The following is a 23,219-nucleotide window of genomic DNA, read 5'->3' as shown; positions in this document are numbered from 1 at the left end:
TCAACAGAAGTTGGGTGATGCAACTGGACAACGACCCAAAACACAGAAGTAAATCAACAACAGAATGGCTTCAACAGAAGAAAATACACTTTCTGGAGAAGCCCAGTCAAGAGTCCTGACCGCAACCCGATTGAGATGCTGTGGCATGACCTCGAGAACGGTTCACACCAGACATCCCAAGAATATTGCTGAACTGAAACAGTTTTGTAAAGAGGAATGGTCTAAAATTCCTCCTAACCGTTGTGCAGGTCTGATCCGCAACTACAGAAAACGTTTGGTTGAGGTTAATGCTGCCAAAGGAGGGTCAACCAGTTATTAAACTTTTCCCACCCTCCACTGTGAATGTTTACATGGTGTGTTCAATAAAGATGTGAAAACAAATACTTGTTTGTGTGTTATTAGTTTAAGCAGACTGTGTTTGTCTATTGTTGTGACTTAGATGAAGATCAGATCAAATTTTATGACCAATTTATGCAGAAATCCAGGTATTTATAAAGGGTTCACATACTTTTTCTTGCAACTGTATGGGTAATATGGTCTTCACCTCGGCCTGAGTGGTCTTACTGCGGACATTCTCCAGACCGACATCCCTGCCCTTGCCCAGCCCTGCACCCACACCAGCCTGGCCGGGGGAATCTCCCCGGAGTCTCTGGGCTGGGGACTCACTCTTATCCAGGTACGCCAGAAGCTTTCCAAATAAGGCGGCAGCATCCTGAGGCTGAAATAACACAGAACAATGTCACGGTGAATTAGCTACAGCACAAACAACACAAGGAAGCACAGAAATAACAAATACGAATCAATCATAACTACATTATGGCTTTTTTTCATCTTGATTATGAGACATGTTTTGTTACAATCCATGTGTACTGAATTGAGGAACTGTTTTGATAGGGGAGAGGAGGCAATTTGCTTCTCTCATCAAATTCTAGGAAAGCAGGAAGCAATAGGACAGAATCCAATGATAAATGTTTGAAAGATAGGTATGCAAACTGACAACATTACAACACTTTCAATCTGTTTTTCAAAACATACTTCTTCTCTATGTTGTGTATACTAACTGTTTTACTGTCTACAGTACATTGCAGATTTATCATCAAAATCCTTTTGAAAATCAGCTCTTCTGGATGATTCATACCCTACACACGGTATAATATCACCGTTTATAATGTCAGTATTCCGTTTGACATTTCCACTCTCTTTCAAACCCTTTATCACTTTAAGAATCAAAATGGGGGTACCTTGTCATTGGAGCCTGCTGGCTCTCTGTCTCCCTCCATTTGTCGCTCTATCAGGAAATAACAGAGACTGAGTGTTTACTGACAACAAGAATAATATTAAGCAGAAAGCAAACCGACTCTGCATATCTCAAATAACAGCCACGCAGATATACTCTTCCCTTTTAGAAGGCGAAGGGAAACTTATGGTTTGTCAATATTTTTAGCTGATACTTTTTTGCCAAAGTCTGACTGCATGTCAAATCAACAGAGCAGCCAATATGAACTAGTCACCCTGAAGTTGGCATGGAAAGACAATGAGTATACAAAGGTGTTGGTGAGTTAATACTACAGATGGAGGTCTTCTCCAAGTAACCAGGTCTGTCAGGTTTGTGTACCTTGGACCACAGACTCCTCTAGGGGAGTGCTCTCCGGAGCTGTTTTCTCTGTGGCGGATGGAGGGTCACTGTCCTCCTTCTCCTCCTCCTGTTCCCCGGGCCCCTCATTCCCTTCCTCATCCTCCTGCTCCTCTTCCCCCCCCAGGTCTCTTGGTCCTGGTCTGGCCTGGGGCTGTTTTTTATCCACTACCTGCATTCACATTTACATCTTGGTCATTTATCAGACGCTCTTATCCAGAGAAACTACAGACAGTGCATTCAACTACGGTGTCTAGGTAAGACAACAAAACATCCCATTCATTCCAAATAAAATCTTCCTAAAAAAACGCAGCTATCAGCAAAATCAGTGCTAGTAACAAAGGTGTGAGGGTTTGTGCAAGAAAGACAAGTACAAAAACGTTGTTGTTTATTCTACCTGTAGGGCGTTAGCGATCAGTGTAGACAGCTGGTCCAGGTCTTTTGGACTCATGTCGTCCACGTCCACATTGTGTCTGCCCACGTTCTTCAGAACCTTCTGGATGAACACCTCTGTGGAGGAGGAAAGAGGAGAGGGGATGAGAGGAGGATGGGAGAGAAGAGGAGAGGAGAAAAGAGAAGATGAGGAGAGAAGAGAAGGAGAGGGGAGAAGGGAAGATAAGAGGGAGTTCCAACTATGGTAGATGTCAATGCCTTAATTAACAACTAATAACATGCTATACCGTTATTTTCAGCGGCTCCATAACTATTGATAGCGCTCATTTGTTCACGTAGGAATAATAAGGAAGAACTTGTACAGTAAAAAGCAGCACATACCATCCATAGGACTGAAGGGGTCTTTTGGACTAGAGGGTTGACTGGCTCCAGCTGTCTGGAGGAGTAAAAGTCTATCCAGGTTGGGTGTTTGGGATTGAGAGTTCTCTTTAGGCCCAGCACTGTCTATACTGTTGCTGTAGGAGGGGCGTAGCGGGGAGGGCAAGGTTGGGACTTTGGGGGCCCCCCCGGTCTGGGGCGGTCCCTGCGCAGACAGGTAGTGCCTAAGGGCAGCCACAAGGAGGTCTCCATCCCCTGCAGAGTGGCTGTCCTGGTAGGGAGGCTGGAATAAGGACAGTGGGGAAAAATGTCCCTCTCCCTGGGACTTGGGCCGGTAGTAGTCAGAGAAGACGCCAGATTGGTAACGGTCACTCTGCAAGATAATAAAACACATTATTTGTGTATTATAAGGCATTATATAAAGGTAATTATGTAGCATTCTACATTAACTTCACAGAAAGTGTTATCAAATAGATCAAAGTGTTCATCTTTACTTAGTGCTTCACTTAAATCCCCAGCTAATACACCACCATCAAATGAAATGTTAATTGCTAATATGTTAACAGTAAGAAGAGATTATGTAATATCTTCCTAAGCAGTACACTATACGGATGGGTCAACAATACTCTAAGATCCATCCATCTCCCACATGCTCATCTCAAACGAAAGCCCCCCCCCCCCCCCCCCCCCCCCCCCCAATGTTTTCCACCAACCCCATCCTTAATAAATAAAGGGCTACTCTCCCCATTCTCGAAAAATAAAGGGGTACCCTCCCCAACCCCTCAATGCCTGGACCTCAGCAGGGGTTTGGCCCTCTCATTCAGCTAGGCCATGTTGGTCACCCCCCTCAACAGAAATTACATAGAGCCCATCATGTGGGTGTTACTAATTAAGGAAGTGAACTCCTGAACCCTCTGAGGGCATTATCTCACTCATAATAATCCAGCAGGAAACTATCCCTGTGAATGGTCAACCAACAGCCATTCACCAACCCTTCAGAAGGGGATAGATAATGATACAGCTCCCACAGCGTCAGTTTGTGTGTGTGTATGTGTGATCTGTGTGTGTGTGTGTGTGTGTACACATGAGTGTGTGTTTATAGAGACGTGCATCCATGGAGTTGTAAAAAAGGATCCAGCTGCTCATCCCAGGCTAAAGCAAGGGCCTGGGGGTCTGGAGGGCACGGTTCTGAAGGTGGCCAGGGGGGGGCCCTTACCTTGCTGGGACTCTTGGGGCCAGTGGGGGATGAGGCCTGGGAAAGGAGGCCCAGATGCTGTAGGACGTTCTGAAGGTTTCTACTGAGTTCCACCTCCACAGGCTTGATCTTTTGGTCTCCTAGGTCCATAGCCTGGGTAGAGGGTCTGGACCAGACATGGAGAGTGAGAGGTGTGAGTAAGTGTGCGAGAGACAGCAATAAATAGATAGAGAAAGAGAGAGAGATGGAAAGAGACACATAAAGACAAAAAGAGAGATAGAAAAAGGAGAGAAGGAGAGCGACAGATGCGGCAGGGTAGCCTAGTGGTTAGAGCGTTGGACTAGTAACCGAAAGGTTGCAAGTTCATATCCTCGAGCTGACAAGGTACAAATCTGACGTTCTGCCCCTGAACAGGCAGTTAACCCACTGTTCCTAGGCCGTCATTGAAAATAAGAATTTGTTCTAAACTGACTTGCCTAGTTAAATAAAGGTAGAAAAAAACAACAACAAAAAAACACATGAACAAACAGCCAGCCATAAGGAACAGACAGACAGATAACCTGGACCATCCAGAGCTAAAAACTAGATCCGTTCAGACATAAACCAGCTCATCAGTCATCATATTCTAACATGTGCACTCCTAGAGTCTGCCTGCCTGCCTGTCTGTCTGCATGTGTCCGTGTGTGTTTGCACAGGTGTAATGGATGGTGCTGCCTGTTAGAACAGTGACCTGGATTTGCTGCTGCTATAGACATGGGGGCTGGAGTCTTGTAGGCGTCTGTAGGGGATCTTCCTCAGCTTAGACAGCTCCTTGGACAGGATCTGCTGGGTGGCCTCATCCTCCCAGATCAACCCTGCAACACATCAACAGGAATAACACTCAGAATGTCAGACTATAAAAAAAATGGTTGCACATATACTATCTGTCAAGCCTGCTCCCGCTCCCCCCTCCCTGGCGCTCGAGGGCGCCAGGCTACCCGTCATCATACGCACCTGTTACCATCATTACGAGCAGCTGTGCTCATTGGACTCACCTGGACTCCCTCACTTTGTTGATTGCCCCTGCATATATGTCTGCTCCTCTGTTTTGTTCCCTGAAGTAGCATTTTGTTGTGTTGTGTTTATGTCCAGACGCTGTCCCTGTTCCGTTACATGTCCGTCTGTATTAAATGGTTCACTCCCTGTACCTGGTTCTCATCTTCTGCGTTGGGCCTTACACTATCAATTGCATTATGTGACAAATCACAAAAGGAAACACAGAGAACTGTTTTTAATCCCTGGTGGATTAGGTCAAAGGTCACTATCGATGTCTCAAATGGCACCCTATTATCCAGGGCTCTGGTCAAAAGTAGTGCACTATAAAGGGAATATGGTGCCATTTGGGACACATCCTAGGTCATTCTCATTCTGTAATATGTTCTCTCAGCATGTTAGTAGGTTTATAAGACGAAAGGCTACATGATGAACTCCATATGTATTCCCCTCTGCTTCTCAATACTAACATACAGTACATCACTACAGCACGTTTTGGCAACACAACTGAGGACTGGTGCCAATACCAGATGGGGTAGCGGAACCAAATGTAACCCAGAATATGGCCACACACACTTGAACAATTCAACAGAGACAATCCACAGATGAGAGGCAGCATCCATGAGAGATACAAGTATCACTAGACTGCACAGCAAACAGCATCTGCAATGACATCCTTATCTTGGTAATAGAAGGAAGAGCACAGTACACATGTCACTTTGCACAGTGCACCTTACTGTTAGTGAGCGTTTGGCTAGATCGGGTTGGGATCACTTCTATAAATCACATTTCCATGAGAAGGCATGCGTTGTTATGGGTTATCAATCTTTAAAAAAGTTGTATAATCAGTAAAACCATCAATAACATAATAAACGAGAGGATGGATTTAGAAAATATGTAGATATGGGCACATTGGTCTGATAATACATCTATGTCCTTTTTTAAATACATAGGTATGCAAATGTGCTTTCATGGCTACCAGATGAGAGAGTCAAACAATGTAGATCTCCCGGTGGTGGTTGCTGCCCATGATGCTATTGAGCGGAGCACAGAAGGTAGAGGCCAGGGTTCTGGAACCCAGCCAGCCTTCTAGATCCACCACAGCCTGATGAGGGAGGAGCAGCGGAACACAACAGAAGACATAGAAGACACGGAACACACGGAACCCACCATACTGCTGTCTGCTGCTACAGCCTGGCCTGCCCGCCACACATCACTCAACTGAGCAGGGCCGGGCTCAGTAACACAGGGAGGACTGAGAGCCAGCTTTCACCATCAAACACACATAAAATAGCTGTGCTCAATGATTGCTTTAACGGTGGTCTTGATGGCTGTCTGTGTGAGAGGAGAGCTAAGGCAGGGTTTTCACAGGAACCGACGCTATGTGGCACCGCAGCTTGATTAACTGTAACCCCCACCAAGTCATTCACACACAGCTTAGGTTTTCACAACCACGCAGGCGAAACGGTTCCATAGCAATGGGATATAAAGGAGAGGTCCGCTTGGTTGGGCAGCTGAGGTTAACAGAGAGCAGTGAGAGGGGGGGGGGGGGGGGGGGGGGGGGGGGGGGGGGCAGGGTTCGGGTATTACAAACGATGGGACTAATTTAACAGAAATAGCATTGCAAAATTCTAGTAACTTTCCACAAATTCCCATGTTTTTCATGAGGGAATAAGCAGGACATCCAGTGGCCTTCCAACTGGGATTTCTGGAAAACCTTAGTGTTTAGTTTAAGGCCCATAGCTCTGTGCTACATCAGCAGGGTTTGTTCTTGTGATGAGGAGAAACAAGAGGCAGGTTGGTAGCTTTGAATCTGTGGAGGTGTTTCTGTGTTCTGTGTTTCACCCGACCAGCACTCAGAGGGTCAGAGCAGAGGCAGCGGTGGCTGTTATGTTGAATAATCTGAGGCCATTTGGTCCGCGTCCCAAATGGCACCGTATTCCCTACATTGCACTACTTTTAAACCCATAGGGCTCTGGTCAAAAGTAGTGCACTACGTAGGGAATAGTGGGTCATTTGGGACTCCCCCTAGGTTTGTGCTGCTCGGCTCATCATGCTGCTCTACCACGCTCTGTTCTGGGTTTGAAATGCAGATGCTGTTACGGGATTCTTCCGGTGAAAGAGAGGAGGACCAAAATGCAGCGTGGTTATCTTTATACATCTTTAATAAAGATGAAAAATATGAACAATATACAATAAACGTGAAAAACCGAAACAGCCCTATCTGGTGCAACAAACACAGAGACAGGAACAATCACCCACGAAATTCCTAAAGAATATGGCTGCCTAAATATGGTTCCCAAGCAGAGACAGCGATAAACACCTGCCTCTGATTGAGAACCACTCCAGTCAACCATAGACTTTCCTAGACTACTTCACTAACCACAATCCCATAACCTACAAAAAACCCCTAGACAAAAACACACCACATAAAATACCCATGTCACACCCTGGCCTGACCAAAATAATAAAGAAAACACAAAATACTAAGGCCAGGGCGTGACAGATGCTCTTGGGAGTTTTGTTCCCCTAATGCTTTTTCAGACAGCCAGGGTAAATAACTTAATAGCATATTTCGTTTCTGCTGGAGAGGTTGATAAAACCGCCCAAAATCATCAGCGCTGTGCACTAGAATATCACTCGCAAATCTAGAGCTGCTTTCTAGAATGTATGTGGATCTCAGGTCCCACTAGGCACAGACGTCAGTTCAACGTCTAGCTTTGATTTAACTTTTGGTTGAGTTTTCAACTAATGTCAATTCAATGTGAAATCAACCAAAAATGGCACCCTGTCATTATCGCCGCAGAAAGTAGGGGTGCTGCAGAACCCCCTGATAAACTGAAATAATTTCCCCCAAAATGATATTACTCCTGTCTGAACAGACAGCAGTAAAATACTTCAAAATACAACACGTGAGAGCATAATTTTACCAGAGGATCAATAGCTTCTAAAAAATAGCTGTGGAATAAGTTTTATCACAGCACATGTGCCGAATATAGAACAGCTTGTTCTCCATAGAAGGATTTTGGAACCGCTAACACTGGCACTTTGACACTTGCAATGGCTGCCAGTCCTGACTTGAATGGGAACTGCCATGTATGGATTATATTTATATTGTTGGTTGCGGCTGTCAGTTTGCCTTTGACAAATGTTCAAATACAAATTGTGAGAAAAATGTAGGCCTACCGTTTGGAAAGCTAATGTCTACTGCTGAAAAGAGAAGACTGATCTGTCTATAGAAACTAACAATTCTCTTCATCATGTAGCCTTTTCGTCTTATAAATATACTAACATGCTGAGAGAACATATGAGAATGAGAATAATTTAGCAGTTGTCCCAAATGGCACCATATTCCCTTTATAGTGTACTACTTTTGACCAGAGCTCTATGGGTAATAGGGTGCCATTTGAGACAGATCCAGTGACCTTTGACCTAATCCACCAGGGATAAAAACAGTTCTCTGTGTTTCCTTTTGTGAATTTTCACATAATGCAATTGATAATACATGTGCCACCATTTTTTCTAGTCTGACATTGAGTGTTATTCCTGTTGAATTTTTGAGCGATTCTGAGCCAACAGCACTGTTTTTCGAAGTACCTTATCTTGAGATATTGACACGAGAGCATCGGCCATCACCGGTGAGTAGCCTATGCTTCATCTTTATCATTGGGTGAGTGTGTCACTGGAAAGTGTTTTTTGTAGCCTACTGTAACCTATACTATATATAGTACATTCGGAAAGTTTTCATACCCCTTAACATTTTCCACTACAGCCTTATTCTAAAATTGATTCAATAGCTTTTCCCCTTATCTACACACAATACCCCATCATGGCAAAGCAAAAACAGTTTTTTAGAAATATTTGCAAATGTATAAAAAAACGGAAATATCACATTTACATAAGTATTCACACCCTTTACTCAGTACTTTGTCGAAGTAACATTTGCGGCGATTACAGCCTCAAGTCTTCTTGGGTATGATGCTACAAGCTTGGCACACCTGTATTTGGGGAGTTTCTCCCATTCTTCTCTGCAGATTCTCTCAAGCTCTGTCAGGTTGGATGGGGAGTGTCGCTTCACAGCTATTTTCAAATCTCTTCACAGATGTTCAATCAGGTTAATCAGGCTGGGCCACTCAAGGACATTCAGACACTCCTGTGTTGTCTTGGCTGTATGCTTAGGGTCGTTGCCCTGTTGGAAGGTGAACCTTCACCACTGTCTGAGGTCCTGAGCACTCTGGAGTAGGTGTTCATCAAGGATCTCTCTGTACTTTGCTCTGTTCACGCTTGGCATTCAGGCCAAAGAGTTCAATCTTGGTTTCATCAGACCAGAGAATCTTGTTTCTCTTGGTCTGAGAGTCCTTCAGGTGCCTTTTAGAAAACTCCAAGCAGGCTGTCATGTGCCTTTTACTGAGGAGTCGCTTTCGTCTGGCCACTCTCCCATAAAGACCTGATTGTTGAACTGCTGCAGAGATGGTTGTCCTTCTGGAAGGTTCTCCCATCTCCAAAGAGGAACTCTGGAGCTCTGTCAGAGTGACCATCGGGTTCTTGGTCACCTCCCTGACCAAGGCCCTTCTCCTCCGATTGCTCAGTTCGGCCGGGCAGCTAGCTCTAGAAAGAGTCTTGGTGGTGCCAAACTTCTTCCATTTAAGAATGATGGAGACCACTGTGTTCTTGGGGACCTTCAATGCTGCAGAAATGTTTTGGTACCCTTCCCTCAGATCTGTGCCTCGACACAATCCTGTCTCAGGGCTCTACGAACATTTCCTTCGACCTCATGGCTTGGATTTTGCTCTGACATGCACTGTCAACTGTGTGACCTTATATAGACAGGTGTGTGCTTCTCCAAATCATGTCCAATCCATTGAATTTACCACAGGTGGACTGCAATCAAGTTGTAGAAACATTTCAAGGATGATCAATGGAAACAGGATGAACCTGAGCTCAATTTCTAGTGTCATAGCAAAGAGTCTGAATACCTATCTAAGTAAAGTTTTATTTTTCATATACAATACCAATCAAACGTTTGGACACACCTGCTCATTCAAGGGTTTTTCTTTATTTGTACTATTTTCTACATTGTAGAATAACATTGAAGACATCACAACCATGAAATAACACATTGAATCATGTAGTTACCAAAAAAAAGTGTTAAACAAAACCAAATATATTTAATATTTTAGATTCTTCAAAGTAGCCACCCTTTGCCTTGATGACAGCTTTGCACACTCTTGGCATTCTCTCAACCAGCTTCACCTGGATTGCTTTTCCAGTCTTGAAGGAGTTCCCACATATGCTGAGAACTTGTTGGCTGCTTTTCCTTCGCTCTGCGGTCCAACTCATCCCAAACCATCTCAATTTGGTTGAGGTCAGGTGATTGTGGATGCCAGGTCATCTGATGCAGCACTCCATCCCTATCCTTCTTGGTCAAATAGCCCTTACAGACTTGAGGTGTTTTGGGTCATTGTCCTGTTGAAAAACAAATGATAGTGGGACTAAGCGCAAACCAGATGGGATGGCATATTGCTGCAGAATGCTGTGGTAGCCATGCTGGTTAAGTGTGCCTTGAATTTTAAGTAAATTACAGACAGTGTCACCAGCAAAGCACCCCCACACCATCACACCTCCTCCTCCATGCTTCACGGTGGGAACCACACATGCGGAGAAGATGCATTCACCTAATCTGCGTCTCACAAAGACACTGGTTGAAAATAAATATTCGCAAATATGGACTCATCAGACCAAAGGACAGATTTCCACTGGTCTCATGTCCATTGCTTGTATTTCTTGGCCCAAGCAAGTCTCTTATTATTATTGATGTCCTTAAGTAGTGGTTTCTTTGCAGAAATTCGACCATGAAGGCCTGATTCATGCAGTCTCCTCTGAACAGTTGATGTTGAGATGTGTCTGTTACTTGAACGCTGTGAAGCATTTATTTTGGCTGCAATTTCTGAGGCTGGTGACTTTAATTAAGTTATCCTCTGCAGCAGAGGTATCTCTGGGTCTCCTTTCCTGTGGCGGTCCTCATGAGAGCCAGTTTCATCATAGCGCCTGATGGTTTTTGCGACTGCACTTTGAAGAGACGTTTTGACTGCCTTTATGTCTTAAAGTAATAATGGACTGTCATTTTTCTTTGCTTATTTGAGCTGTTCTTGCCATGATATGGACTTGGCATTTTACCAAATAGGGTTATCTTCTGTATACCACCCCTACCTTGTATCAGGAATCAAGGTAAGACCCAGATGCAGACATGTCTTATTGACAATGGTTTAATATTCCAACAGGGGCAGGCAATAGACAGGTCAAGGCAGGCAGGGGTCAGTAAACCAGAGGTTGGGCAACGGTACTGGACGGCAGGCAGGCAGGCAGGCTCAGGGTCAGGGTAGGCAGAGGTCAACAATCCAGAGGTTGGCCCCGGAAAAGTGACAGGGAAGGTTTTAATGTATCAGAATTTTAAGAAATATAGGCCTACCGGTTCAATATGCGTAATCCATCAGGGTGTCCATCCACGCAGCCAGCGCCATCAATAGACAAGCGATATCGGCCAAATGAAGCACATTTACATGTCCTTAAAAACAGCCTATAACAAATGACAAAAACACTATTCCCCGTGTTTTGATGTGTAGCATATGCAAAACGTTATAAACCTATTGTTTTATTGATTTTTAATTTCCTAAAACAATAATTGTCCACCTCATGGTTCAGCTGTCAGAGATTTGAGCACCAAATGCATCAGGGCATTGCATGCATGGACCTATTAGGCTTAGGTGTTCACTGTGTGATATTAATATTTAAAAACTAAATATAAAGGAAGATAAGCTTAGGCCCTTAGGCCTTAGGAGTGAGAGATATGCCAGCAGCATGCTACAACACCAACATTCATGTCTTTATACTTGTCACATACAACGTCAACTATAGGTCTACAGATTGGACTATAGCCATACATAAGTACGTAGGCCCCAAAAAAATTATCTGATTTTTTAAAATAAAGATAATTATATTGTTAGATTATAGGAGTAACTCTGGTAGGCCTAAATCATTCTTCCTCACCTCAAGTTCAAATGTCCGGAGTCCGTTGGAGCGCCGGTGCGCATTGCCTTCATATCACAGGCCTGCAGTATAATATGATAATAGCCGCACACCACCAAACCTTCACAAAAGTTTCCAAACATTATCAGGGTAATAAGTAAGTCAAGCCATTGTTTATGGGGAAAATACGAGCAGGATATTACATCACGGCCAACACAACATTACAGTTGAAACTTCATTTGGACAAAGAAAATGGCTCAACAGAATGAAATTAAACACTTGCGAACTGGTTTAAACCCAATAAATGACAGCAATAGGTTAATGATATTTATTTGACTTATAACGTATATTAAACTAAATAAGGGGTACACCATTAGAAAGACATATCAAACTTAATTTAACCAACAAAAATGTCTAAACAGAATGAAACAAAACACATTTAGCATATTTAAAGAACGGGTTTAGATGATCAAATAAGCCTACAATAATAACAGTGATATAAAATAATGATAATGGTATAAACAAATGATTATAAATACAAAAAATTGATAAAGTTCCAAAATTGCATCCTACCTGAAAAGCGAGTTGCACAGTAGCCTGCATTTGGGCATTTGTGTGGCATTAACAAATATTCTGCTTATGTCTTCTATCATGTAAATGTCTTAGAATAGCACGAAATGCATTTATAAAAGGCCCCAAAAAATGTCAGTCCCTGCAACAACAAAAAATCCCCATGTGTGGAAATTCTAAACATTTGTCTGCTCAACTGTATGCCACTACACACATTGATTCAACCAGTTGTTGCACAGTTAGGGTGCTAGCTAGAGGATAAGGTATTTGAGCCATAAAACAACAATCAGTATTGTTCAATAGCTCAGTATTTGAAACATGATGACTTAATGTTTGTGTAATATAGGATTTAACTTCAAAAGTAATGTCTTTGACCATTTGTGGATTTTTTCTCTCCTTACAACATTTCTCCCATTTCTACTCTTTCTAATCAACAACAGGTTGTTGTTGGAGGATGGACTATACACAGGCATTGGTCGCCCTCTGGTGTTTATTTATGGTCAGTACAGCTCTATATGCCATGCACTGTATGGGCCATAACGTTCATGGCATTTTAGCTATTGGTGGAAAAAGTACCCAATTGTCATACTTCAGTACAAGTAAAGATACCTTAATAGAAAATGACTCAAGTAAAAGTAAAAGTCACCCAGGGAAATGCTACTTGAGTAAAAGTATTTGGTTTTAAATATACTAAAATATCAAAAGTAAATGTAATTGCAAAAATGAACTTAAGCATCAAAAGTAAAAGCAAAAGTATACATCTTTTCAAATTCCTTATATGAAGCAAACCAGGCGGTACCATTTAAAATATTTGTTGTATTTACGGACAGCCAGTGGCATGCTCCAAGCAAAGCATGTGTTTGGTGAGTCAGCCAGATCAGAGGCAGTACAGTAGGGATGACCAGCGATGTTCTCTTGATAAGTGTGTGAATTAGACAATTCTCCTGTCCTGCTAAACATTCAAAATGTAACAAGTACTTTTTGGGGGTCAGGGAAAATGTCAAATGTACATTATTTTCAATAGGAATGTAGTGAAGTAAAAGTAGTCCAACATTATAAATAGTAAAGTACAGATAATCCCAGTATATTTTCTTAAGTACTTTACACCACTGATTTTAGCACATACAGTATTGAAAACCATCTATTGCAAGTGGAACTTTATACATTATCTTTGGCACAACGGTCACTGAATGGATTTTTAGGTTATGCTGAAAGATCTACAAACGTACCTGATAAGATCCACACAAAACCCCACAAACAGTAGGTCTATGTGAGGGAAAACCCCACAAACAGTAGGTCTATGTGAGGGAAAACCCCACAAACAGTAGGTCTATGTGAGGGAAAACCCCACAAACAGTAGGTCTATGTGAGGGAAAACCCCACAAACAGTAGGTCTATGTGAGGGAAGGGGAACTAAATGAGATTCAACAGGAATATAGGAATATACCATTCTAATTATGCATAGCTGACATTTCCCCAGTAGCAGTAGGCTGGGGTGCTGAGGATGACTAAGACAGACAGTGACGACAGCAGCTGTAGTGTTGGCGTACTGTACGGACCTCTGTGCTGAAGAGAGTCACACTAACAATGAGTCAGAAGTACAGTACTAAATAGGGAATAGGGTGCAGTTTGGGGCGCATTCTCTCTGTATTGGGGCAGCAGGTAGCAGTTAAGAATGTTGGGCCAGTAACCAAAAGTTTGCTGGTTCAAATCCCTGAGCCGACGAGGTGAAAAGTCCGCCCTTGAGCAAGGAACATAACCCTAAGTGCTCCTGTCAGTGGCTCTGGATAAGTCTGCTAAAATGACAAAAACACCTCAGCAAACAAGCTGTCATTCCACAAAGACTGGAGACCAGAGGAAATGTAGAGAAAGACACACAGCAATTACTAAATTAATATCTGTTATTAACAGTCAATGGCACCATGTCTTTATACATACAAACACTGTCTTCATACATACAGAGCTGTGTTATCTGAACATACAGCTGAAGTCAGAAGTTTACATACACCTTAGCCAAATACATTTAAACTCAGTTTCACACAATTCCTGACATTTAATCCTAGTAACAATTCCCTGTCTTAGGTCAGTTAGGATCACCACTTTATTTTAAGAATGTGAAATGTCAGAATAATAGTAGAGAGAATTATTTATTTCAGCTTGTATTTCTTTCATAACATTCCCAGTGGGTCAGAAGTTTACATACACTCAATTAGTATTTGGTAGCATTGCCTTTAAATTGTTTAACTTGTGTCAAACGTTTCGGGTAGCCTTCCACAAGCTTCCCACAATAAGCTGGGTGAATTTTGGCCCATGCCGCCTGACAGAGCTGGTGTAACTGAGTCAGGTTTGTAGGCCTCAATGCTTGCAACCGCTTTTTCAGTTCTGCCCACAAATTTTCTATAGGATAGAGGTCAGGGCTTCGTGATGGCAACTCCAATACCTTGACTTTGTTGTCCTTAAGCCATTTTGCCACACCTTTGGAAGTATGCTTGTTGATATGTTCATATGGAAGACCCATTTGCGACCAAGTTTTAACTGATGTCTTGAGATGTTGCTTCAATATATCCACATCATTTTCCAACCTCATGATGCCATCTATTTTGTGTAGTGCACCAGTCCCTCCTGCAGCAAAGCACCCCCACGACATGATGCTGCCACCCCGTGCTTCACGGTTGGGATGGTGTTCTTCGGCTTGCAAGCATCCCCCTTTTTCCTCCAAACATAACGATGGTCATTATGGCCAAACAGTTATATTTTTGTTTCATCAGACCAGGGGACATTTCTCCAAAAAGTACGATCTTTGTCCCCATGTGCAGTTGTAAACAGTAGTCTGCCTTTTTTTATGGAGGTTTTGGAGCAGTGGCTTCTTACTTGCTGAGCGGCCTTTCAGGTTATAATGATATAGGACTTGTTTACTATGGATATAGATACTTTTGTACCTGCTTCCTCCAGCATCTTCACAAGGTCCTTTGTTCTGGGATTGATTTGCACATTTAGCACCAAAGTACATTAATCTCTAGGAGGCAGAACGCATCTCCTTCCTGAGTGGTATGACAGCTGGTCCCATGGTGTTTATTCTTGCGTACTATTGTTTTAACAGATGAACGTGGTATCTTCAGGTGTTTGGAAATTGCTCCCAAGGATGAACCAGACTTGTGGAGGTCTACAATTTTTTTTCTGAGGTCTTGGCTAATTTCTTTTGATTTTCCCATGATGACAAGCAAAGAGGCACTAAGTTTGAAGGTAGGCCTTGAAATACATCCACAGGTACACCTCCAATTGACTCAAATGATGTCAATTAACCTATCAGAAGCTTCTAAAGCCATGACATCATTTTCTGGAATTTTCCAAGCTGTTTAAAGGCAGAGTCAACTTAGTGTATGTAAACATCTGACCCACTGGAATTGTGATACAGTGAATTATAAATGAAATAATCTGTCTGTAAACAATTGTTGGAAAAATGACTTGTGTCATGCACAAAGTAGATGTCCTAACCGACTTGCCAAAACTATAGTTTGTCAACAAGAAATTTGTGGAGTGGTTGAAAAACAAGTTTTAATGACTCCAACCTAAGTGTATGTAAACTTCTGACTTCAACTGTATGTGGAATAGTTCAAGTGTTCTTGTCGTAGCATTTGAAAATGTATGTATTTGTTCATCGATCTTAAAAATAATTTTTATGGTAGTGAAAGAAGTTTAGAAGTGAAAATGGTTATTGTTGAACAAATGTAAGCCTAGTGTAGTATTAGAAGTGACTGAAGCAAGCATATTAATGATGCGTTGCTGACATTTCCACACCAGTCGGGTGGCTGGGTCTCTGAGCATGACTCAGGGGGGCTGTGGCAGACCGTGACGGCAGCAGTAGTAAGTGGTATCGCTGGTGTAAAAGTGGAAATTGGAGTTGATGATCCTTGATCAGTATGCCTGACAACAAGTGTCAAAAAATTCCTACAAATGTGTTGCTTTTTGGAATTAATTTTGGAATTAAGTTGTGTTTTATGAGCTGTGTGTAGTCTTGTTCCACTCTTCGAACCGTCCAAACGGTGCGTCACCTTGGCGTACCCCGCAGCAGAGGCAGTAGTGGTAGCGTTGGTGTACACTATGTTACGTACCTCTGTGGGAGAGTTTCTGCAGCAGTGTCCTGAAGTGCTGAACCACAGACAGAGATACATCATAGGTGTACACCTCTGTCACCGGAACTGGTTTGGAGTGACACCTCCCGAACATTCCATCTGGGGAAAGGAGGACACAGAGTCAGGAACATACTGTATGGTACTAAACTCTGCCATACAGATTCCCCATTCCAGGGACTTCAAACATTAATAACAGAGACCAACAGAAGGACTTTGATACAATTCATTATTATGAGTTTTTTTAAAAACTGCTATTTTTATGACTCACCAAGACGCACAACACTCTCCCTTCAGTACCAACCCAGTGAGCACAGCTTTTTTCAGAGATGTAGATATTCTTCAATGGGAGCTAATGCTTCTCACTTTAGACATGACGCTATCAACATGGTGAAAAGCACTGGCTCATCAATAGAGAGACGTTATCAATGAAGGCTCATCTTATCTACATATCAGCGGCCCTGAGCTCTACGCTGTGTCCAATGGGCTTTTGGGGTGACGCACTCTGAGGTGCACATACAGCAGGATTCATATTTAATCTACCCAGTATCTAAACAAGAATAGAAAGCCAGCACTTATAAAAGTGTGGATACGTCCCAAATGGCACCCTATTCCCTTGTGCACTACTTTTGACACAAGCCCTATGGCTGCCATTTTGGGAAGCAACCTTTGCCAATTACTGCACAACAGCATAATGTGAAAGACAGTAGAGTAACATTGCATTGCAAAATGTATGAATTCATCATGCTCATTTGTTTTGGTTCACAAATCACTCCCATCGTTGAGTGAGATCCAATTCAAATGGTGCCATGCAAACATGTTGGCAATGGTCCATGTTGGGCTATGGAAACAGCCCAGCCTTTTTGTTTTAGAACACCCCCCATTGTAACATTTCTGAGGAAACTGAGAGTGGCCTGGCACCGAGCTGTATGGTGTCCAATCGGTCTCGCTACTGCCTGTAACAACCATTCACTCTCTGTCCCCATCTCTGTTTCTATAATGGGAAACGTGAGCGATAAGAGACAGTAACCTATGCATTAACTACTTTTACTTTTGCAATGACACATGTTTTTGTATTGTACCTATTGCCAATATTGTGTAATGTATGTTTTTGCTTATGTATGACCAGGAAGATGATTGTTATGTTGATAACCATAAATCAATCTAATCCAATCTATATTCACACAACATGGAGGTATAGTATAATATACCATATCCTATCAAATGCCATTCCGTAAAGCATCAGTTGTATCAGGCTTGTGTCTTTGGATTCTTTCTTTTCATATTGTCCTCTTGCTGTACTGTGGTGAAGTTCAAGGCAACATTTGAATTATTACACGTAATTATAGCAATGCAGATTTAAGTCCGAAACAGCTTCTTTCTCATCTATCTTGGCCCCTGTACATGGGGGTGTTAATCAAAGCCAGAGCCTCCTTCCTTCAACTTGATTTACGGCGTGGATTACAGCAAAGGAGAATTTAAAGGCCATTTTCATGGGAGTGGTTTGCATTATGATTGAGGAGATGCTCGCGGGAGTTTAGAAATGCCTTGTTGGATTCTGACTGATGTATTATCCCTGCTTGGAAGTGACCAGGTGGTCATGTTCTGCTGTGCTACACTGGTCTGTACAGCTGGAGTAACTCTAAACAACTCCCATATTCCATCAAAACAACAGGAAGCAACTTCCACAATCCATCTTTATACGATATCACCAAAATGATGAATAAGGGTAAACCTATAAATGAATAGGATAAGTGTATAGATTTCTGAATTCTGATTGTCTCATACAAAAAACAAGAAGATACTTCAAGCCTAAATATAACATTTATCCTGTAAAATATATCCTCCGCATTGCACTACACCTCAGCTCTTTTTCCAGTGTGTGACAGTCAAATCACAGCCAATGCACAGCATCAGTGGATGCAGCTAATCAGCTGTGAGTGATGCTAAAGCTAATAAAAGGTTCTCTGAGTGGGAGTCTATGAGTCACTGGGCCATGCTGCTGCTAGCTGCTGCCTGCCAGAGCAGGATGATGTGTATTGCCTATCCACCATAGGGTGTCATTTGGGATGCCGCAAGTGTCCGATTGTGCCGTGGGATGCCAGAGTAATTGATCTTGGTGTCTGTGGGGTTCTGGCCAAGCTCTGTCTGGCTCCCAGGAGGGGTCCAGTCCATTAGGCTGAATGGTAGTTATATGGGAGAGATATGGTAGTTAAAGTATAGAGATATAGTAGATATAGTATAGAGATATGGTAGATATAGTATAGAGATATGGTAGGTATAGAATAGAGATATAGTAGATATAGTATAGAGATACAGTAGATATAGTATAGAGATACAGTAGATATAGTATAGAGATATAGTAGATATAGTATAGAGATACAGTAGATATAGTATAGAGATACAGTAGATATAGTATAGAGATATGGTAGATATAGTATAGAGATATGGTAGGTATAGAATAGAGATATAGTAGATATAGTATAGAGATACAGTAGATATAGTATAGAGATACAGTAGATATAGTATAGAGATATAGTAGATATAGTATAGAGATACAGTAGATATAGTATAGAGATACGGTAGATATAGTATAGAGATACGGTAGATATAGTATAGAGATATGGTAGTTATATTTATTTATTTATTTTATTGATTTCACCTTGGCCAGTTCTCATTTACAACTGCGACCTGGCCAAGATAAAGCAAAGCAGTTCGACACATACAACAACACAGAGTTACACATGGAGTAAAACAAACATACAGTCAATAATACAATAGAAAAATAAGTTTATATAGGATGTGAGCAAATGAGGTGAGATAAGGGAGGTAAAGGCAACAAAAAAAGTAAATAAGTATTATGAGTAAATACAATATAGCAAGTAAAACACTGGAATGGTAGATTTGCATAATGGGGTGCAAAGGAGCAAAATAAATAAATACAGTAGGGGAAGAGGTAGTTGTTTAGGCTAAATTATAGATGGGCTATGTACAGGTGCAGTAATCTGTGAGCTGCTCTGACAGCTGGTGCTTAAAGCTAGTGAGGGAGATAAGTGTTTCCAGTTTCAGAGATTTGAATTGGAGATGTTTGATGTGAGTCTGGAAGGTGAGTTTACAGTCTAACCAGACACCTAGGTATTTGTAGTTGTCCACGTATTCTAAGTCAGAGCCGTCCAGAGTAGTGATGTTGGATGGGCGGGCAGGTGCAGGCAGCGATCGGTTGAAGAGCACGCATTTAGTTTTACTTGTATTTAAGAGCAATTGAAGGCCACGGAAGGAGAGTTGTATGGCATTGAAGCTTGCCTGGAGGGTTGTTAACACAGTGTCCAAAGAAGGGCCAGAAGTATACAGAATGGTGTCGTCTGCATAGACGTGGATCAGAGACTCACATGCAGCAAGAGCGACATCATTGATGTATACAGAGAAGAGAGAAGAGAGTCGACCCAAGAATTGAACCCTGTGGCACCCCCATAGAGACTGCCAGAGGCCCGGACAACAGACCCTCCGATTTGACACATTGAACTCTATCAGAGAAGTAGTTGGTGAACCAGGCGAGGCAATCATTTGAGAAACCAAGGCTGTCGAGTCTGCCGATGAGGATGTGGTGACTGACAGAGTCGAAAGCCTTGGCCAGGTCAATGAATACATGGGCTTTACAGTATCCCAGAACTTTTTTGAGTTTGTGTTGCAGGAAGCAAATTTCTGCTTGAAAAAGCTAGCCTTAGCTTTTCTAACTGCCTGTGTATATTGGTTTCTAACTTCGCTGAAAAGTTGCATATCACGGGGGCTGTTCGATGCTAATGCAGAACGCTATAGGATGTTTTTGTGTTGGTTAAGGGCAGTCAGTTCTGGAGAGAACCAAGGGCTATATCTGTTCCTGGTTCTAGATTTCTTGAATGGGGCATGCTTATTTAAGATGGTGAGGAAGGCATTTAAAAAAAATAACCAGGCATCCTCTACTGACGGGATGAGGTCAATATCCTTCCAGGATAACCGGGCCAGGTCGATTAGAAAGTCCTGCTCGCTGAAGTGTTTCAGGGAGCGTTTGACAGTGATGAGTGGAGGTCGCTTGACCGCTGACCCATTACGGATGCAGGCAATGAGGCAGTGATCGCTGAGATCTTGGTTGAAAACAGCAGAGGTGTATTTAGAGGGCAAGTTGGTTAGGATGATATCTATGAGGGTGCCCGTGTTTACGGCTTTGGGGTGGTACCTGGTAGGTTCATTGATAATTTGTGTGAGATTGAGGGCATCAAGCTTAGATTGTAGGATGGCTGGGGTGCTAGATAGATGGGGGGCAATCAGTTCACATATAGTGTCCAGAGCACAGCTGGGGGCAGAGAGTGGTCTATAGCAGGCAACGGTGAGAGACTTGTTTTTAGAGAGTTGGATTTTTAAAAGTAGAAGTTTAAATTGTTTGGGTACAGACCTGGATAGTAGGACAGAACTCTGCAGGCTCTCTCTGCAGTAGATTGCAACACCGCTCCCTTTGGCCGTTCTATCTCGTCTGAAAATGTTGTAGTTAGGGATGGAGATTTCAGAGTTTTTGGTGGTCTTCCTAAGCCAGGATTCAGACACGGCTAGACGAGATATGGTTGATATAGTGTATAGATATGGTAGGTATAGTGTACAGATATGGTAGATATAGTGTAGAGATATGGTAGATATAGTATAGAGATATAGTATAGAAATATGGTAGATATAGTGTACAGATATGGTAGATATAGTGTACAGATATGGTAGATATAGTGTACAGATATGGTAGACATAGTAGAGATATGGTATATATTGTGTGCAGATATGGTAGACAGTGTACAGATATGGTAGATATAGTGTAGAGATACGGTATATATAGTGTAGAAATATGGTAGATATAGTGTAGAAATATGGTAGATATAGTATAGAGATATGGTAGATCTCATTAAACAAATGTTTTAGACTTAAGCTAAACACATGATGATGATGATGATTTCAGTTGATGGAAAGCTTTCCGTGCCACATACAGTATAAAGCATCACATCTGTGGCCCATTACAATTTCCCCTTTAATAAGCAGAGCATCCGCAACCACAACCACGTTTACCACAGAGCTGGCCATGACACTTCACCATTTCAGGAAGCAGGAGGGCCAGAATCAAACATGATTGTTCTTTTCTCAATATAGCTTATGTAGTGTATATATTTTTTTAAACGGCTATTTATTTATTGAATCAGTAAGAGTTGCTACATTTTGAGTTGCTTGAGACAAACAAACAGGCTGTCTTGTTTTCAGAGCCCAAAACCTACTAGCTGGGAGGAGTCACACAGCAATCTGAATCTGTCCGTGACATGTTGGATGAAGACCTGTTAGGACACAGCTGGGTAATGGGCCAATTTATTTCCATTCCCCTGTTACACCTGTTGCCATGGTGATGCCAGTTGAGTGTTTGTCCCCAACTCCCCTTTTGCTAATCAGAGTAGGAGCTGGAACAGATTAGAGCATCCTTTTTTGTTTGTGTGGTGCTCCAGCAAGTTTTCAACAGGCCTCTGATGCCTCTTCGCCTGCTCGTCTCAAAAAGCACCTGGTGTCTGTTGTCTTAATGAGAAAGGGTTAGATTCACATAGCCAACATCAGGCACTTTGGAGGAAATCGCAGTATGTGCTTCTACTAGCAGAATCTTAATGGTTTTGTATTGGAAATGATCATACATTGGTGCTAAATTGTGGAACATCTGTTCTCCACGGTTTTCTATTAGTAAGATAGAATACAGTGCGCGTGTGTGTGCGTGCGTGCGTGTGTACGTGCGTGTGTACGTGCGTGTGTGCGTGCGTGCGTGTGTACGTGTGTGTGTGTGTGTGTACGTGCGTGTGTACGTGCGTGTGTGTACGTGCGTGTGTACGTGCGTGTGTGTGTACGTGCGTGTGTGTGCGTGCGTGTGTACGTAACGTGTGTGTGTACGTGCGTGTGTGTGTACGGGCGTGTGTGTGCGTGCGTACGTGCGTGTGTGTGTACGTGCGTGTGTACGTGCGTGTGTACGTGCGACTCCACTTGATGTAGTGAACATTTTATGTAAATGTACCTTTGCTTCTTAAGTGAGCCAAGCATAAATAAATGTATAGGTCCAAATGAAATAACTACGGTGTGAATATACTGTATTATACCACACAAGACCTCAACTGTTGTTATTAATACTCAAATCAAACGTTGCCGAATACAACAAGTGTAGACCTTACCGTGAAATGCTTACTTACAAGCCCTTAACCAACAGTACAGTTCAAGAAGAGTTTTAGAAAATATTTACCAAATAAACTAAAGTAAAAGAATGTGAAAGAATGTAAAAGAAAAAAGTACCACAATAACATAACAATAACGAGGCTATATACAGGGGGCACCGGTACCGAGTTAGTGTGTGGGCGTACAGGTTAGAGGTAATTTGTACATGTAGGTAGGGGTGAAGTGATTATGTATAGATAATAACCAGCGAGTAACAGCAGTGTACAAAACACTGCTGCTGGGGGGGGCATCAATGTAAATAGTCCGGTGGCCATTGATTAATTGTACAGCAGTCTAAAGGCTTGGGGGTAGAAGCTGTTAAGGAGCCTTTTGGTCCTAGACCTGCACCGCTTGCCCTGTGGTAGTAGTCTATGACTTGGGTGACTGAGAATTTTATAGGCTTTCCTCTGACACGCCTATTATATAGGTCCACTACCCACTGTAGCGCCTTACGGTCAGATGCCGAGCAGTTGGGCGGCAGGGTAGCCTAGTGGTTAGAGCGTTGGACTAGTAACCGGAAGGTTGCAAGTTCAAACCCCCGAGCTGACAAGGTACAAATCAAAACTGCCCCTGAACAGGCAGTTAACCCACTGTTCCTAGGCCGTCATTG

At 42.5% G+C, this 23,219-nt stretch overlaps 1 protein-coding gene across 1 annotated transcript in view; it reads right to left on the bottom strand.

Annotated features, from left to right (window-relative positions):
* Window positions 1-23,219, bottom strand: part of LOC139386907 (receptor-type tyrosine-protein phosphatase N2-like) — a 144,508-nt gene that overhangs the window by 99,899 nt on the left and 21,390 nt on the right. The window contains exons 3-10 of the mRNA XM_071132783.1: window positions 16,340-16,459; window positions 4,330-4,453; window positions 3,621-3,765; window positions 2,408-2,777; window positions 2,031-2,143; window positions 1,616-1,805; window positions 1,242-1,288; window positions 545-718 (exon numbers count right to left, since the gene is read on the bottom strand). Coding sequence (XP_070988884.1) covers window positions 545-718; window positions 1,242-1,288; window positions 1,616-1,805; window positions 2,031-2,143; window positions 2,408-2,777; window positions 3,621-3,765; window positions 4,330-4,453; window positions 16,340-16,459 — 1,283 coding nt within the window. The remainder of the gene's footprint in view (window positions 1-544; window positions 719-1,241; window positions 1,289-1,615; window positions 1,806-2,030; window positions 2,144-2,407; window positions 2,778-3,620; window positions 3,766-4,329; window positions 4,454-16,339; window positions 16,460-23,219) is intronic.

This window comes from Oncorhynchus clarkii, chromosome 28 (assembly GCF_045791955.1).
Source record: "Oncorhynchus clarkii lewisi isolate Uvic-CL-2024 chromosome 28, UVic_Ocla_1.0, whole genome shotgun sequence".
In the NCBI taxonomy this organism is placed as follows: Eukaryota; Metazoa; Chordata; class Actinopteri; order Salmoniformes; family Salmonidae; genus Oncorhynchus; species Oncorhynchus clarkii.
Note: the sequence above shows the minus strand (reverse complement) of the source record. Positions and strands in the feature narration are given on the sequence as shown.